Genomic DNA, 18,264 nt, shown 5'->3' with positions numbered 1-18,264 from the left:
TGATTATTTGTAAGTTTTGTGACCCCTTTTTTATGACTCCTTAATATTTGTTGTAAAGGGAAAGAGCTTAAATTGGAATAACTCTACTCTATTTACTGTATGTTTTCAAAGAGACACCAATATCGTTGGCAACGTCAAAGTTGTTGATCTGAATAAATGTTAAAATAAATTTAAAAGACTAAGCTTTGAGTTTATCACAACATTTTTGGGTGAAAAAAGTATTTGTTCAAAAAGTTCAATGACTTTCTAGAACATTCTATTGATAAATAAAGGCTACAGTAGTTTAAAATAAATCGATTGAGAGAACACAGATCCGGGTAAGAAGTCAGGAATCTGATGTTCAGTAGTTGTCGTTTGTTGATGTGTTTTATAAGTGTTTCTAGTTTCTCGTTGGAATAGTTTTACACTAGTCATTTGGGCCTTACTTTGACCTATAATGGTTTACTTTAATAAATTGTGACTTGAATGCAGAGTTTTCTCATTGGCACTCATACCACATCTATCTCTATACACAAACTTAAACTGAGGAAAACACACAAACTATAAGAGAAAAACAACGGAAGAACAGAAACACAGAAGAACAACAAAACAAACGCCAATGCAACATATATAGACACGAATTATTTTATAACAACTGCTATACAAGAATTCCTGACTTGATACATGACATTTTAGGAAAAATGATAACACTCTAGAGATTAAGTACAAGGCAGGACATTTTAAGAAAAAACGATAACACTCTTTGGATTGAGTTGATGATTTTTTTAATTAACTAAATTGCCATAATATTATAGAAAGACCTATTCAAGCCTGAATAGTTCAGCAGTGTGGCCATCCCAACATTTATCCTGGCCATCGCATTTATGAATAATGTACTTGTGTGTATGTTGGTCATAAGATACTTCAATTTTATGGTCATGTGAGTTATCTGTTGTTGTCACAACAGTAATTGTATGACCTTTACTTAGATCGATCATGTCCTCGTTGGGAATGAACATTTCGTGAAAGTGATGGCCTGGTGGATCTTGGTTAGTCACGGATGTACGGAAATGTGCATCTGCCTTAGCATTACCGCCTCCAGACAATGCACTTGGTCTCTCTTGAAGATAAGCTCCCATTGTTTCTAAGTGGTTCAATACATCTTTGACTGCTTCTACCTCTTTTCCAATCTGACTTCCTTCACTTGTTATTGGCATGACTGGGTATCTCATTCTGATTTTTCCAATTCCTGGGATATCAGGTAATGTTATACGAACTCCTGATGATAGGACCCTTTTAACGTTGCCATGTTTGTCAAGTACACCAACTGTTCCTCTTGCAGTATCTGCTGCGTCTTTATCGACTGTGGTGTGTGCGGTTTGGTAAAACTCGACCGGAGTTCTGTAGTACTTGTTAAATGATGTACCATTGTATGCTTTGTCTTGAGTAAGACCGCCATTCCTACCATTTTTTGTTACTATATTTGCTTTTCTGTGATCGGAAATGTGCTCTATATTGTACGGATTCCAAGTCATCAAAGGATTCAAGTATATGATTTCTAGTGGAATTGCGTATGAATATCTTACTCCTTCTTCTTTGCAGAAAGGTTTGTGGGTGTGTTCATCTTTACCACACCATTTAATTTTCATCTCGGCTACATTTGGATTTGATGTCTGAGCAACAAACAGATTCCTATCTGAATATCCTCTGTGGGCGTTGAATGTCCCCATGGCCCCTTTCCTTTCGTGTCTAAAGTACCTGTGATAATATCCAGTATTAAGTTCCGTTGCATTATGAACTCTTGGGTCTAGTATTCTCTTTCCAAATGTGGTATCGGTCAACTTTGCTGGATAGTTGTCTTTCCCTGGAATCTCTGACATGACCCAGTCAAGAACACTGTTGATTGAAGTTCTTCTATCAGGAAATGAACCATATCCATTTTGCCATTCATATTTGTTCCTGTTTCCATTATAATCAGGAGCCAATACAAATCTTGCTGCTCTCGAATGGGCAAATCTTGTTATATTCCATCTGTGTCCAATTCTAGCCGCCATATCGTCAACAGGCTTCATAGCAGATAATGGCAAATCTTTCTTCAATGGATGACAAACTATTCTGTAATTCCATTGTGCATACTCGGGTGTTCCATTTACCATGTTCATAATAGTTGTTGGCAAGTATGAAAAGTTTTCTAAGTAGTGTTTTCCACCAGTATACGATGTAAACCTTATCTTTTCTTGTAGGTCGAACCAGCTTGTGGCATCAATATGATGGCGATCGCTTTCAAATGGTTCATTTAGTGTTTTTGTATCGACGGTCCATGTTCCTTCCAAGTAACATAATACAGGTTTAAAATATGGACGGTAGTCTCTGAAGTGAAAGTTTTGGAAGGAGAATGCTCTAAAATAATTGTGCAATTCCTTTATTTGTTCCGGTAATGTACGCTTTTGAAGCACTGAAGGTGGAGTAGGTGGTAATGGAATATCTTCTAGAGCATGATAGGCCTTCGTTTTTCTATGGGGCATCCTTAGTCTATAGTCATTGTGTCTTGTTCTAAATTCTACACCATTAAGGTTAGCAGTGAATTCACCCATACCAACGGTTCTATCATTGTTAGAGTGCTCATGAATAGAACAAACTGAGTTGAATGTATGAGTTTCATCAAAATACGATTTTGTACCATCAGCTGTACTTCGGACCTGCTTGATTCCAGAATCGTAGTTGGATCGTGTTCGTTCTCCCATCGCCAGTTCTGTTAACATAAGTTGCCTTGCCAAATCTTCAAACTTTCTTTCAATGAGCGAAATCCTATGTTCATCTATTGCTGCATAAGAAGCCGAGACAACCAAACAAAATACCATTAGGTACTTCATTTTGGAGACCTGAAATTTAGTTAAGAACATAGGATTAGTATAATACTAGTAACAAGAATAGTTAATTTACAAATGTAACGGGTCATATTGTTAATTTGTTTGTGTGGTGCATGTGTGATGAAAGTGCAATATGTCTAATTATATCTTATGTTTAACAACGTAATTTGTCAATACAAAGTGCAAAAACCAAACAATGTTAGAAAATTTCAACATAAACAGCGAAAAAACAAAACGAAAATAAAAACACTGAATTCTCAAAAAGTTCGAAAAAGGAGATGTCCATAAAAAATGACAAAATGAAACGCTATAAATCAACGAAGCTATCAACGTGAAAAACAACCAAACTGTCTTTACTTTAAATTTGAAATGCAGAAAAATATGTAGTTGTGAATTACGCTAGTGAAATTTTGTTGCTTAGCGTTGTTTATGTTTTATATAACTAAACATAGTAAAATGGAACAACTTCATATCATGAAACCACAGGATTTGTGAAATTGTTAGATATGACTGAGATATTTCCCCTTTAATTTGTATTATTGAAAGAAAAACATCCTGCATTTAAATGCATTTTATAAAAAAGACTACTTTACTTGTTCTGGAGTGAACGGGGAATATATAAATAGGATTAACACTAACTATGTTTAAAGATAGATAGTGTATATCAGACAAACCATATCAGACTTATAATTCATTTCTACTGAAGACACATTTAGCACTGAATCAGTTGTCATTACTTTTTTTCACAATTTAAGATTGAAACAATAACAGGTTATGTTTTGCATCCCTTTAATATATTAATTTAAAAGGGGAATACTAATTATGAGATAAATAGGATGCTTCGTTTAAGTTATTTAATTTTTTCTAAAACCTTTATCCAAGAGAAATTAATAGCACAGAACTTGTTCTGACAAACTTATTGAACGTGAAAATAACTGAACATTTACGCGTCCCCGAAGGTATAATGAGCTCAGTAGTGAGAACTTCTGTACTGACATGATTTATAACAAACCTTTATAAAATTGTCTTTTATAAAATTAGAAATTATTAAGAAACTAAATTTTCAACTCCCCCAGGCAAAGTTGAGTATAGATTGATTTGGGTATTTTTTTTTAGGTATTTTTGGGTCATATAGCTCTTTAACTGTTTCGGTTCTTATAAACCTCGGCTTTCAAACATTAAGCTTTGAGCGTCCCTGATAAAGGTAAATTTAGAAGGGCGCTTCGGACGCATTTAATTATAAACGCGTTGGGTTTTGTGTTTTTTTTTTTACAAAAAATTAACAATCTAGAATATAACTTACCGGAAATGCTGGATTCTTAATAGTGTGTGCCTACCTCGGATATCTACCGAAGAAATGCATGTGGATGTCTGTGAATGGATGAATGTATTTATACAAATTAAAGCTCGCACCTGTCGCTAATGATACCAACAATAGATAGGGAAGATAAATTTTTGTTTCAGCTGTATATGGTACTTGATTTGCACTCGTCAAAAGTACATTTCGCCAACAAAGAGAGTAAAGGTCATCTTTAGAACATCTACATGCATGATTATGTAATTCGACATTTTTTATTATATAAAAGAAGAATTTTCGTAATAATCTATACTTAATAATACTATATTTTATTGAATTATAATTATTTATTATCATTCTGTTATTGTGCTTCGACATTTATGTCTAGAAAGCAAGAAGTAGCGATCATAGATTCCGGCGTCGGCTTCAATGCCGTCAATGTTTAGGTTCAGTCAGTGTTAATGTGTTTATGGCATCGAATGCTTTGTCAAACCCTCATGGATTTTTTTTGTCAAATTTGAAGAGAAGCGTGTTAAAGATCCATAGACAGTATCCAGAGCAAATTTTGAAAAGATTTATTTTCATTTTCCATATTCTTCTGTTAAATGGACTTAATTTTTTTATAGTTAACTTTTAGACTCAGCCGTCAATAATTTTGTCAAACCTTCATGGAATTTTATGTATTTTACTAAGTCAACATTAAAATTTTACATTGACAGCAGCAATCGTAGGCGAGACACAGTGTTCCAAGTAATTCTTTATGATTTTGTATTTAATGCTTTTTTGTTTTGTGGCCATGAATTGTAACAATTTTGATATTATAAATATAAAATCTATTTTAACAAGAATGTGTCCTCAGTACACGAATGCCCCACTCGCACTATCATTTTCCATGTTCAGTGGACCGTGAAATTGGGGTAAAAACTCTAATTTGGCATTAAAATTAGAAAGATCATATCATAGGGGACATGTGTACTAAGTTTGAAGTCGATTGGACTTAAACTTCATCAAAAACTACCTTGACCAAAAACTTTAACCTGAAGCGGGACAGACGGACGGACGAACGAACGGACAGACAGACAGACGAACGAACGGACGAACGGACGCACAGACCTGAAAACATAATGCCCCTCTACTATCGTAGGTGGGGCATAAACATACATCAATGATGCTGCTGCAAATGGTGGTCATTTGGAAAAGATAAAAAAAAGAAAATGAGTCCATAATTTAAACACCATGGGCTGTTCGCACTATCGCATTTATGTTTAGTTCATATTATGGAAAGACACCCTAGTTTGGCAAAAATATACCTGTTTACATCGTAATGTATGTCATTTCTTAATTTCATGCTGCTGGCACCACAACTAACCTTAAACCAAATTTTTAACCTATCGTTAATAAATAAATCCTAAAATGAGATGGACGGATGGATGCAAAGACCGAAAATCCAGCCATACACAAGGCAAAGGGTTATATCAACAATGAAAGCTATGTTTAAGGGCGAAACATATGACCGCTATGTTTAAGTGATGAGGTGATATCACCCATGAAAGTTATGTTTAAGGGTGAAGGGTAATGTCAATCATGACAGCTATGTTTAAGGGCGGAGGGTGATTTCAACCACAACAGTCATATTCATTACAGGAGGGTGTAATGGATATGTTGTAGTGTCTTGGTAGACAATTACGGTATATATTTCACAGACTTTACTGTTGCTTTTACGAAAAAGTGCGCATATAATTAGAAATAAAAATTACAGGTTGAAGGAACCTTATTGACAAAATACTGAAGGACGCCTCCGGGTGCGGGAATTTCTCGCTACATTGAAGACCTGTTGGTGACCTTCTGCTGTTGTTTTTTTCTATGGTCGGGTTGTTGTCTCTTTGGCACATTCCCCATTTCCATTCTCAATTTTATTATGATGAAGAATTTGGAAAGTTTAATTTTTTTGCAGGATATCAAAGGACTAGGAAAGAAAAGGCATAGTAAAAGACAACAGCAGCAGTCGTGTTGCTTGGGACACATATATACATGTATTGTTTGTTATAAAGATATGGTAAAACAATTTACGCCTTATCGTATGAGAGTGAATTAGATATGAGTTCTGCAGATTCTCGAACATAATTAAAATTATTGATTGCGATATTGATTAAAAAAAAGAGGGACGAAAGATACCAGAGGGACAGTCAAACTCATTAATCGAAAATAAACTGACAACGCCATGGTTAAAAATGAAAAAAGACAAACAAACAAACAACAGCATACACGACACAACATAGAAAACTAAAGAATAGGCAAGGGGTGATCTTAGGTTCTCCGGAAGGGTAAGCAGATCCTGCTCCACATGTGGCACCCGTCGTGTTGCTTATGTGATAAAAAATCCGGTAAATAGTCTAATTCGGTAGGTCACATTCATGAAAGGGAAGGGGATTGTAGATACGACGTAAAAAACATATCCGATATCATTTGTGAAACGGTTAATCCAAAACGGTCAACCAATTCGTGATGGCGTCCGTAAAATTTACGTAGGGATGATTTCAACATTCACTATATTGACTATTCGGGGTGTTGAATAGAAATGACCACAGTTCAGTTTGTGAAAGATGCTTCTTTTTTAAATGAAAAGAGTATTTATAAAATAGTATTTTTAAAGACAAAACGCGCGTCTGGCGTACAGAATTGTAATCCATGATGATTTAAGAAGATGTAGTATGAGTACCAATGAGACAACTCTCCATCCAAGTCACAATTTGTAAAAGGTAAACCATAAAAAGTACATTCTTCAACACGGAGCCTTGGCTCACACTGAACAACAAGCTGTAGCGGTCCCAAAAATAATCATGGTGAGTGTCATAATTCTAAATTAACTGTTTATAAATATTTTACTTGTTCGAAATACAACGGATTATCTATCCTAGGAATATATTACCAAAGCTGTATTTGGCAAAGCCTTTTAAGATTTTGGGTCCTCCGTGCTCTTGAACTGCGTACTGTATTTGGAATATTCATACTTTTTTATTCGAACGTCACTGACCATTCTTTAGTAGACGAAACACGCGTTTAAATGTGCCTAATTGTAATCCTGGTATCTATGAGTTTCTATGTTACGCTGTTGTAATCAAGAAGATAGTATGCATACTTGATCGATAATTTTTTTTCACATCTGTAAAAGGTGAATCTGTCAATAGAAAAAGTGATCAAACATATTTAATTGAAAACGTTTTAAACTTAGTAAATAGATAAACTTTTATTTTGCTAACAACAATATAATGAATCCCGCTTCCAACTGGACATTGACTTTTGGGGTTCAAATCACCTTCAAATACAAGTATCGATGATCATCGAGCTATCAATAGGCATTGCAGATTATAGTACAAAGTAATTGTTTTTTGTGTTACATGACGGAACCTAACATTGAAACTGTAATGCACTACGAATAATTTATCGATTCAAAATTTGAATTATCAAAACATACCGATTATTTGATATACCCATGACTTTCAAGAGAAAAAGTACTGTGATAATATTTCAATTTAATAAAGAAATAAAAAAAAATATAGGTATGCAATTAATATGAATAATAGTTTTCTTTCCAATCCATAAGCTTTTAAATGTGAAAATGTGAAAATGCTATAAAAATTATCTTCTTTCAATTACGATATGGAAAAGTAAAGCTAAAATTGGCAATGCATGCTGATTAAGCGACAGATATTACGAGATAAAACAATTGCGTGTGTAATGTCCAGTTTCTAATAATCAATCGGAGAAGATATACACTTTTCACATTTATAACTATTAAGATTATAAATTGGAGATAAAGAAAAATAGTAAAAGCGCTTTGTAGTCAAGTCAATCAGTCAAATCAAGTCCAAAATAATAGTCTAGTCCAAGAGTCCAATCCATGTGTCAAGTCTTTGAGTACAGCGTAGTACAGTCAAATTTTACACTTTGCTGAAAAAGTATATATTGATAAATAAAAAATTAACAAATACAATAAGCGAGAAAAACACAATGGTTTTAATTTAATAGACGAATGTCTTCCTGTGGCAAAATTGACTTTGATCTCACAACTCTTCAACTGTTTCGGTTCTTATACATCCTTTGCTTACAAATATTCGGCTTTGGGCGTTCCTGAAGGAAACGAATCTAGAAAAACTCTTCTGACGCATGAAATTTATAGTGTGTTGTTAATTTTTTACAGCACTGGGTCGATACTTTTACTGGTGGATTATCACTCCTCTATTCCTCATGGTATCAACAGTACTTCGGTGCTGACATCAGGGATAGGGTAATTGAAAATGTAATGGTAATTAAGTGTAATGCATTACAATTTAGGGACAAAACTAGAACCCCACTCCACTACATTGGTTAGGCAATCGTTTTTAACTGAATCGTAAAGTTAACCTGCCAATCGGTTATGTATCAACTGTATAAATTGAACAGCCGAACTAACAAAGAGCCAATATGCGTCAATTTTGTCAAAATAAGCTAAAAAACCAAAGGTAAATCATTTGATTGATTGATTCGATCCACAAACATTCATTCTTATACAGGTAAACGCATACTGGCTGCTAAAAGCTAATTATTATTTCACTATTTGCATTTCATTATTAATTGAGCAAAAAAAAAAAGATATTAGATTTTTTTTATACATCTCGTAGCTAGTGCCCCTTTAAAATAACCCTATATAAACATAAGTATAGATAGTGAAAACGTGCAATTGGAATTTTTATTTAGGTCTGTTTGATTTCAGATTATATGTTAATCATCGTTTTTATCTGTATATTAAGAATGGGTTTTTGTTGATCGAATCAGTAAACCAAATGATTTACCCTGGTTTCACTTTCAAAGTTGACATTCATTTCCTTCTGATAGCTGAAACGTCAAATGTATGCGTAACCCATCCCTATCCTAAGGGGTTAAATTGCAGGTCACATGATTGTTTTAACCTGGTCGAATAATTTACTTTCAGGTGAATAATTCATCAGCGATGCCTTTTTTTCTTATTTTTTGATAAAAGTTCACTTTCAATAATGAATCATTAAGATGGATTTTTTTTTTATCTCGTAGCAAATGCCCTCTTATAATTGATATTCTACAAAACATACGTTTGTGGAGGTTAAACTTTTATAAATCTTAACCGTGTTCGAACCAAGAACTACAATCATTGATAAAAATCATAATAAAGTAATCAATATGATTTTTATAAATGATTGAAATATTTTTTCGAACCTACCAGTTAAAATCACAAACCCGATAACTGTGAATTCATTTATTTTCGTGGATATTTAATTTCGTGGCTTTGCTAAAGTTTACATACAACCATAAAGACAAGGTGTTGAACATTCAAATTTGTGGTTCACATGAAAGTTCGAAATCCACGAAAGTTGGTATTCAACGAATAACACTAAATCAGAAGGCGATAAAAAAAAAAAACAAAACAAAACAAAGAGAAATATTACAACCAAAATTCAACTATAAAGAATATAAAACAAGAGATGATTGAAGCATTTCAAATTAGATAATAGGAAACAACAGGAGCTGATATTATTCTAAAGAGTTGTTGAGAGTCAGATAAGAAAAAATACAATACTTATTAGTTATCTCTTTTAATTCATTAGAACAAATACTTTAAATATACTAGAATTTAAGATAATGTTGATATTTTAACACTTCAATGATTACTTTGATTACAAGTTAACAGATTTTGATATAATCTATTAATTAGCCGTATAGTTGTTAATGTTATATATTTACAATAGTAAATAAAGGATTGTCACAGTTAGCACCCTTTATTTTGTCTCATTTAATATTTTTTGTGCATACAAAATGTAAGAAATTTTATAGCTAACTGAACGTAATAAGGATAAAGAATATAGAAACAGTGATATGCAAATGAAAACAAAAAAAGTTGACTCTTCATACAGGTTTATATTGCAAATTGTAAAATGTTAAAAGACCGGTGAAGTATGAAGTTTTCATTACAATAAAAGGCATAGATTTTCTTTTATAGTGTTGTACTCAAACTTAGTGAAGGTTAACTGAAGGGACGAGTATCAACCTTTCCCAGACAATGGTAGACAGTGGCGTCCTCCCCGATGGACTGTGGTATCCACAGCCCTGAAGGAGTAGAACTCCTGTACTGTCATAGCCATTTTGAATGTCTGTCATATTGATATTTCTCATGTGGATGGGAAACAGTCGTATACAGAGGACTCACTGGGAGAGGAGTACGTGGGAATGGGTATATGGCTAGGGGTATAGGGTAAGGGTATAGGTATAGGGTGGCTAGGGGTATAGGGTAAGGGTATAGGGTATGGGTATAGGTATAGGATATGGGTATAAGTATTGGGTATGGGTATAAGTATAGGGTATGGGTATAAGTATAGGGTATGAGTATAAGGTATAAGGTATATGGTAAGGGTATAAGGTAAGGTTATAGGGTAAGGTTATAGGGTATAGGTATGACTTAGGTGTTAGGATTAAGGTTAGGGGTTAGGGGTTAGGAGTTAGGATATATGGTATAGGGTTAGGGTAGAGTGGGCAGCGTAGTGCGTGTGTGAGAGAGACAGACAGTGTGTTTGAGAGAGGTGTTTGAGAGAGAGAGAGAGATTGAGTGAGTGAGAGAGAGAGACTGAGTGAGTGAGAGAGAGAAAACAAGTGAGTGAGAGAGAGTGAGTGAGAGAGAATAAGTGAGAGAGAGAGAGAGAGAGAGTGAGTGAGAGAGAGAGAACAAGTGAGAGAGTGAGAGCCAGGGTGTGTGTGCGTTAGCGAGTGTATATGAGAGACAGTGTGCGTGAGCGAGTGTGTATGTATGAGAGAGAGTGAGTCTGAGAGAGCGTGAGAGAGGCAGACAGAGGGAGACACATACAGGGTCTGTTTGTGTGTGTGAGTGAGAGTGACAGAGTGTAGTGACAGAGTGTGTGAGAGAGACCGTATGTGAGAGATAGCATATGGAGAGAGTAAGCGGGGCGAAAAAGAAAAGTGAAAGTGAAACGGAGAGAAAAGGGAGACTATGTGATAGAGAGATAATGAGTGCGAGTGAAATGAAGTGAATGAGAGAGAAAATAATTACTTTTGATAAAGTATTACGAAAACAAGTAATTCTTCATGTAATCGATTACATTTGAGAGTAATCGTGCCAATCCATGGCATTCCGGGTACAACATTCAAAGCAAGTAACGTTTATTGTATTGATGCAATCGATCTCGATTATTTTGAAGAAAATACCATTCCCTCATTTTTCTCTTTTTTAACCATGACTGATCTTCTTAATGGGGATGTGAGAAATCGGTTAACTACTGTTGCCTATAATGATACATGTATACGCCGGAAAAAATTCAACAGGTTAAAGTTGAAGCAATGATAACAGAATCCAATCGAATTATGTAAGTTTAATAAAGAATAAGCCACATCGTTATAAATAACAAGGGTAAATTAGGAAAAAAATCATTAGTTTAATTTGGTTAATCATGTTCAAATAAACAATTGTTAACTAAACGTTTTGTAAGGATAACAAACACATATATGACACATATATGACTTTATTATTCCACACGTTATTATGTTATATTTTGATTGGCTTATCACGCACTCAGCTATGTGTTATATATAATAGTAATTACATAATTTTGTTCTTTAGTTTGATTTAATTTAGTTCTTTTCCAAAGCTCATGATGTTTTTGTAACCATGGATACCTGATATTTGAAAGTTTAGACAAAAAGGTTCTTAATGAATTTATCAGAAACGATATCAAGTCCAGATAAGCAATCTCCTATGCAGAGTTATCGGTCCTTGCTCTCTCTCTCTCTCACAAGGACCGATAACTCTGTATGGGAGATTGCCACATAACCTGTCAATCTGCATTTTACGACATCCAATATGTTGCTATTTGAAATCAATGAAGAATGTAAATTATCGTTTGTCTGAATGTCGTCGTCTGTTTAATAAACATCACAACATTTATAGCTTTGTAGTACGTTTTATTTTTGTTTAATACAAGTGAAGCCGTAAAACTTCTAGATTATATGATTTCCATCCTTATATTAAAAAAACACATACTGACATACACAATATTTTCTGCGGTTAAACATAAAACATAAAGATTTTGCTAAAAAGGGTTGTATACAGTCATGTGACATCAGAAAAATAAATTTGTCGTCATGATTAAAATCGTAAAACTTTGGGTTAATTGCACTTGCTTTCAAATATAGACCATATCGCAGATCTGAATAAAATTCACACTGCATTAAAAAATGTTTTTCGTCTTCTACACAATCAACTGTACAATATTTACATTTTCTGTCATTAAGAAGAGAAAGTTCAATGGCAAAGAAATGATATACTCAACGGATGCTGAAATAAATAGTTTTCAAACTAAACATGCTAAAAGGGAAATACAATCCGTTAAACTTAAATGAACATTAAAGCAATAAAATGTACAGTTATACCTTACTCTACCGAATTTTCAACTTTGGTAATCATTGGAACCATGAGCATATAACATTGTCATTGTCTTCACCATTCGTCTCAACTCGGCAGATTCCGTTCTCTCAGTCGCGGATTCTACCGAGGATTGCCGAATGTGTCTTCACTTGATATAAGTACCTATATTCATATATTAGTAGTATAGGAAGCATTTATGACTAATAAAATTAGGAAACATTGGTTATCAAAATGTTCTAATCGAATAAGATAGCTGAGCATTTCGTTATGTTAGACAACTGCCTACCCATTTGTATATACATGGCCTTAATTGGAATATTGACAGTCAAGTTCAATGTGACTATCAATACAATACAATACAATATGCTTTATTTCAAAAACACTCAGTCACATTGACATGTGAAACAAGAGGTAAATTACAAAATACAATCACATAAAATTAAAGAAATAAATAAAACAACCTAGGAATGAAATATTTAGAAAATTACCTTACTTTATATTATAATATTTATTATAATATTTTTGTTAACTTTGAAATGAATAAAGACACATTTTTAAGTACGTTAATATTAGTCAATGACAGTAGTCCTTTCATTTTTGCTTCACTTGGATATTTCACATAGTACTCTGGAATATGCTGATTTCTGATATTTTTTACTAATACAGAATTACATTCAAATAAATAATGGTATTCATTGCCAACTGCAGTTAAACACAAATTACATGTCCTCTCTTCTTTCGGAATATTATACCATCTTCCCAGCTCTACTGGAATTTTTACATTGCAGCATCTTAATTTTGAAATATATTTACGTTCAAATGGTGATAATTTTAAAAGATAGTTTTCTGAGCCAAAGATTGTTTTAAAAAGTCCATAAAATTCTCCTCTGGATGAATTGTCAATTTGACTATGCCATTGTTGAATGAATGCATCCTTTAGTTTTTCTGTCAGTACGATTTTAAATTGATTTATATCTAATGGTGATTGCTGAGTCCAAATATAGCTTAGGCCGGCATTGTCTAGGATCGATTTAATATAATCCATCCATTTGAATTTGTGATCATCTTTTAAGTTGAACATAATTTGATAAAGTATACTGCTAAGTTTATTTTCATTGTTGAGAAGTTTGTTCCAAAAAGACACCATTCTACATTTTATTACGGTATCTATTGGTGTACGACCAAGTTCTCCATATGTCATAAAATTTGGTGTCGACGATCTAATTTTCAACACATTCCGGCAAAACTGTAGATGGATTTTTTCCAACATGTAATTGTTTCCGAATCCCCATATTTCACATCCATATGTCAGAATTGGAAGTACAAGTGCATCAAAGAGTTGTAATTGTAAGTCGACAGGTATTGAGAGGTTACGTATTTTTGTATAAAGACTAAAAAGAGCTTTCTGTGCTTGTTCGCTTAGACGTTTCTTCGCTGCAAATGAACCATTGTAATTGAAGGTTAGTCCTAGATATGGATAAGAATCCTGAATTTCAATAGACTGGTTAAATATTTGAAACTTTGGTAATGTTCTTGATTTCCGTTTGCAGAACACAACAACCTTTGTCTTCGATAAATTAACGTTTAACTTCCATCGGACACAGTATCAAAAACATTTAAGGTGTGTTGCATTGATGCGGCCGTTTCAGATATAATTATAGTGTCGTCGGCGTACAAAAGAACGAAAAGTTTAATATATATATGCAAATGATTGTGGCAAATATTTTCGATAACTTGCAAGTTCTGAACATCATTCTCAGCAAAGAAAGACTCCAGATCGTTTAAATAAACAGCAAATAAAAAGGGGGATAAGTTTTCTCCCTGTCTCACTCCAATGTTACAGTGAAAAACGGCTGACACTTCGTTCCCATTCCTTACGCAAGATTTAACATCACTATACATACTATATATAACTTTAAAAATTTTCCCAGAAATATTCGCCTTTTGTAATTTTATCCATAAAGATGTATGAGAGATTGTATCAAAGGCTCTCGAAAAATCAACAAAAGTGCAAAAGAGTTTTTTTCCAAGTGCTTGATAAATTGATATTAATGAATGTAATACAAATATGTTATCCAATGTACTATAACCTTTTCTGAAACCTGTTTGAGCCTCGGAAATCAGATTGATCTCAGTTGACAGTTCGCCAAGTCTTTCGTTTAAGATAGATGTAAAAGTTTTCCCAATACATGACACTAATGTTATTGGTCTGTACGAGCTAGGATCATATATATTGCCTTTATTCTTGAAGATAGGTTGAATAATTCCCATTGTCCATGAATCTGGTACCTTCCCAGTATCTAAAACAATGTTGAATAACTTGTGATAGATGGTCAACATTTCCTTAACTGTATGTTTAATATGTTCATTCACAATACCATCATATCCGGAAGCCTTGTTGTTTTTAAGTTTTTTGACGATATTCAGAATTTCTTCTTCTGTGATTGGAGAATTTAGAATTCTGTTTATGTTCTCTGGTGGTACCTTTGTTAAATCTATGTCTGAGTTGTCTTCAATGACTTCATCTTGGCTTAGACGTTTAAAATGTTCATATAAGTCTTCAATTTTAACAGCATCAGTTTTATTTGATTTGTTGGTATTTATACTATTTAATTTTTGCCATAGCCGTTTTGGGTCAGATTTAGCCAGTTTTCTAAGATCTTTTGCGGTATTCATTTGGTAATCATTATAACTCCGATTTAGTTCTTTTTTATAAGATTTACTTGCTTCTTTGAAAGCTTTTTTATTTTCTTTACTCTTTAAGTTCCCATATCTTTGTCTAGCCTGATGAAATAGATTTCTTTTGCCTTTGCATCCTTTTTTATACCATGGTTTTTCATTGTGCTTTGCGTATTTCTGGTTTTTACATTTTGTTCCAAACACTGAGATGGAAGAGCTGTTAAATATTTCACAAATTTTATTCATTGCCGTATCAATATCGGTTTGTTGTACAGTTTCATTTTGATCGATTAATTTATCAAGAATAGATTCTATGTCCCGTATTCCTTCAGACTTTTTTTCTTTAACAAATTTGACAAATTTATCTTGTTTATTATTATTCCATTTTATAACTTGCTTCTCCACGATTTTCACATTGTTGATATTGGTATATGGTTGTGATTCCAGAGTAAACTTAAGGTTACAGTGGACATCTGATAGGATAGGATTAAATTCTTCTACTTCGAAATTCTTTGTCATTTGAAAAAGATCAGAACTAAGTATTAGATAATCAACGACACTAACGTCATTACAAGTTATTTTTCCTACTGTTTTGTCATTACCTATTCTTGAATTTGCAATATATATATTCATTTTTTTACACAATTCTATGAGTCGGTGACCATACGTATTTGGTCGACATGCACATTTGCTATATCTTTGCAAGGAAATATTGTTTGTTAAGAGCCAATTGTAATCGGAAAAGTAATGCATCGTCTGTGTATCATCAGTATTTAGAATTTCAAGTAAATGTTGATCTGGGATAACATAATCCGGTAATGTAGATGTCTTGGCGTTAAAATCCCCTATTAAGACGTTTTTCAGATTAGGTTCAGACAAATGAAGAAATTCGTTTTCAATTTCAGTAAATGCATCTACCGATGATTATTTTGTTTTGTTTTGTAGAAATCTGCAATTGATCGGTCTATATTTTTACTACTATTAGCAAATTTGATTAGGAAATGAAATTCATTTGTGAACGTAACATTTAAGGATGTTTGCCCCTCTGCTTTTTAAATTTTTGACAGATTTTTGAAATCCTCTGGTTTTATCCATGTATTAACATTAAAATAATTTGCCCACTAACCCCTACTTTTCTTTTCATATTTTTATTACATATTATTTAAATAGCCATATTTCAAAATCTTATGAAATCCATGTTATTTTTTCTAGTTTTTTAAACAAAAAAGGTGACAATGTTAAGTGAAAGAAAAATCTAGAGAGAATTATTTCCCGCCAAATTTTCAACGTCTTATATCTCGAAAACAAGCACACGGACCCTCCATTTTTTTCTGCTTTTTTAGTTTCTTTATTTATATACTTTCAATTTATAACAGTGTTTTTAAAAAGCTTGTTATTTTTCAGGAGAGTAGCGAACATCCTTAAATGAGAACAAATAATAAACAGAAAATGAGCTTATTCCATGCTTACATCTTGTCATATATAAGGGAAACACTTTCATGGATTGAAATTTTATAACATAATTTTAAAATGGAGATAACCCAGACCATTTATTTTTTGAAAAGAATTTACAGTTTTATCTATCTTGTGATGAAGCAAGAAAACGGTTACAGGGATAACATTTCGGGAGCGTTTTTAGACGATCTTTCTTTACATTTTTTATCAAAAGCTCTTTCTCTAGTGTTCTTTCAATTCACATAAAAGTAATTTTTTCATGTATAATCATTACAACATCTGATAATTTCTCGCAAATTTCATCCAGTTCTCGTGATTTTTAAACATGTTTTCTTAAAATTCATTATCTTAGCCGTGTGTTAGATTTCGAACAACATTATGGCAGAAATTAATCATTTGACCAAATTTTACTGCAAATTTGTGTTTTGTCTTCTTCCAGAGAATACAAATGACAGACATAAATATTTTTGGTTAGTGTAACGATGTTTCTATTTCTAGTTTTCAGCATTGAAAACAGTTTAAAGTTATAATTGTATGCAAGATGTAAATTATTCATCACCTTTGATTTTAGAATTCCAGAATGTTTTAAAACTTTTAATAAAGGGTAAAACCTGACACTTTCTTTTTACCCTTGTGACGAGCGTGATTTCAATATATCACATTAAATGTCTACCTATATAACAATATTGCTATGTCGTTCGATATCTTATTTTCTTAATGTTCTCTTCATTGTTTTAACAATATATGTGGCTGTTTTTTTATTTTCAGTTTCTTCTCTTTTTTTTTATCAATATAAAAATGTGGTATGTTTGCCAATAAGACAAGCTTCTACAAGAGGGCAAATGACACTAAAATTAACAACAACTGTTCTCTTTGTCGAAGACTGCTTGTGTAGTGATATATTTGTGTCTTGTTTATATCTCATTTTTTAATACTTTTCTGTTTGTTTGTTGTAATTTTACAATTTCTCTGCGTCAATTTTTCTGTTTTCAAGTCACCTCTTCAAATGCTTCGTTTGATGGTTTGAAAGATGTTGATTTCCTTTTTGACCGATGCCACTGCTGGTGAACGTTTTTTTCCCGATGGTATCACCAGCCCAGTAATCAGACTTCGCTCTTGACATGAATATCAATTATATGGTCATTTTTATAAATTTACTGTTTGCAAAAGTATGTATTATTCGAAATACTTAGGATTTTCTTATCCCAGGCGTAGATTACCTTAGCCGTATTTTGCAAAACATTTTGGAATATCGGGTCCTCAATGCTCTTCCACTTTGTACTTGATTTGCTTTCAGACTATTTTGATCTGAGCGTCACTGGTGATTCTTGTGTAGACTTAACGCGCGTCTAGTGTATCAAATTACAAGCATGGTAACTTTGATAGCCATTATCAATTATTTATTTGTTTAAGGTCCGTTATATTCATATTTCGTAACAAGTGGCTTATATTTATAATATAATCTACATTTCGCATTTCATCGGGGTTTCACTCGAAGAAATATTCATCATCATATCAGTCTGATTCTCTGATCATGT

General features: G+C 33.0%; 1 protein-coding gene across 1 annotated transcript; it reads right to left on the bottom strand.

The window, feature by feature from the left end:
* Positions 1-741: 741 nt before the first annotated feature.
* On the bottom strand, positions 742-4,269 carry LOC143057608 (uncharacterized). Its single transcript, XM_076230939.1, has 2 exons — positions 4,153-4,269; positions 742-2,861 (listed from the first exon to the last, which is right to left on the bottom strand). The coding sequence occupies exon 2, from the start codon at positions 2,850-2,852 to the stop codon at positions 801-803; it is 2,052 nt and encodes a 683-aa protein (XP_076087054.1). The 5' UTR covers positions 2,853-2,861; positions 4,153-4,269; the 3' UTR covers positions 742-800.
* Between the last annotated feature and the right edge of the window lie 13,995 nt (positions 4,270-18,264).

Source organism: Mytilus galloprovincialis, chromosome 13 (assembly GCF_965363235.1).
Source record: "Mytilus galloprovincialis chromosome 13, xbMytGall1.hap1.1, whole genome shotgun sequence".
NCBI lineage: Eukaryota > Metazoa > Mollusca > Bivalvia > Mytilida > Mytilidae > Mytilus > Mytilus galloprovincialis.
The sequence above is the reverse complement of the archived record's forward strand: the minus strand, read 5'-3'. Positions and strand labels throughout refer to the sequence as shown.

Bases quoted from the DNA above. Each gene is read 5' to 3' on its own strand.
- LOC143057608 (XM_076230939.1), bottom strand. From the start codon at position 2,852: ATGAAGTACCTAATGGTATTTTGTTTGGTTGTCTCGGCTTCTTATGCA.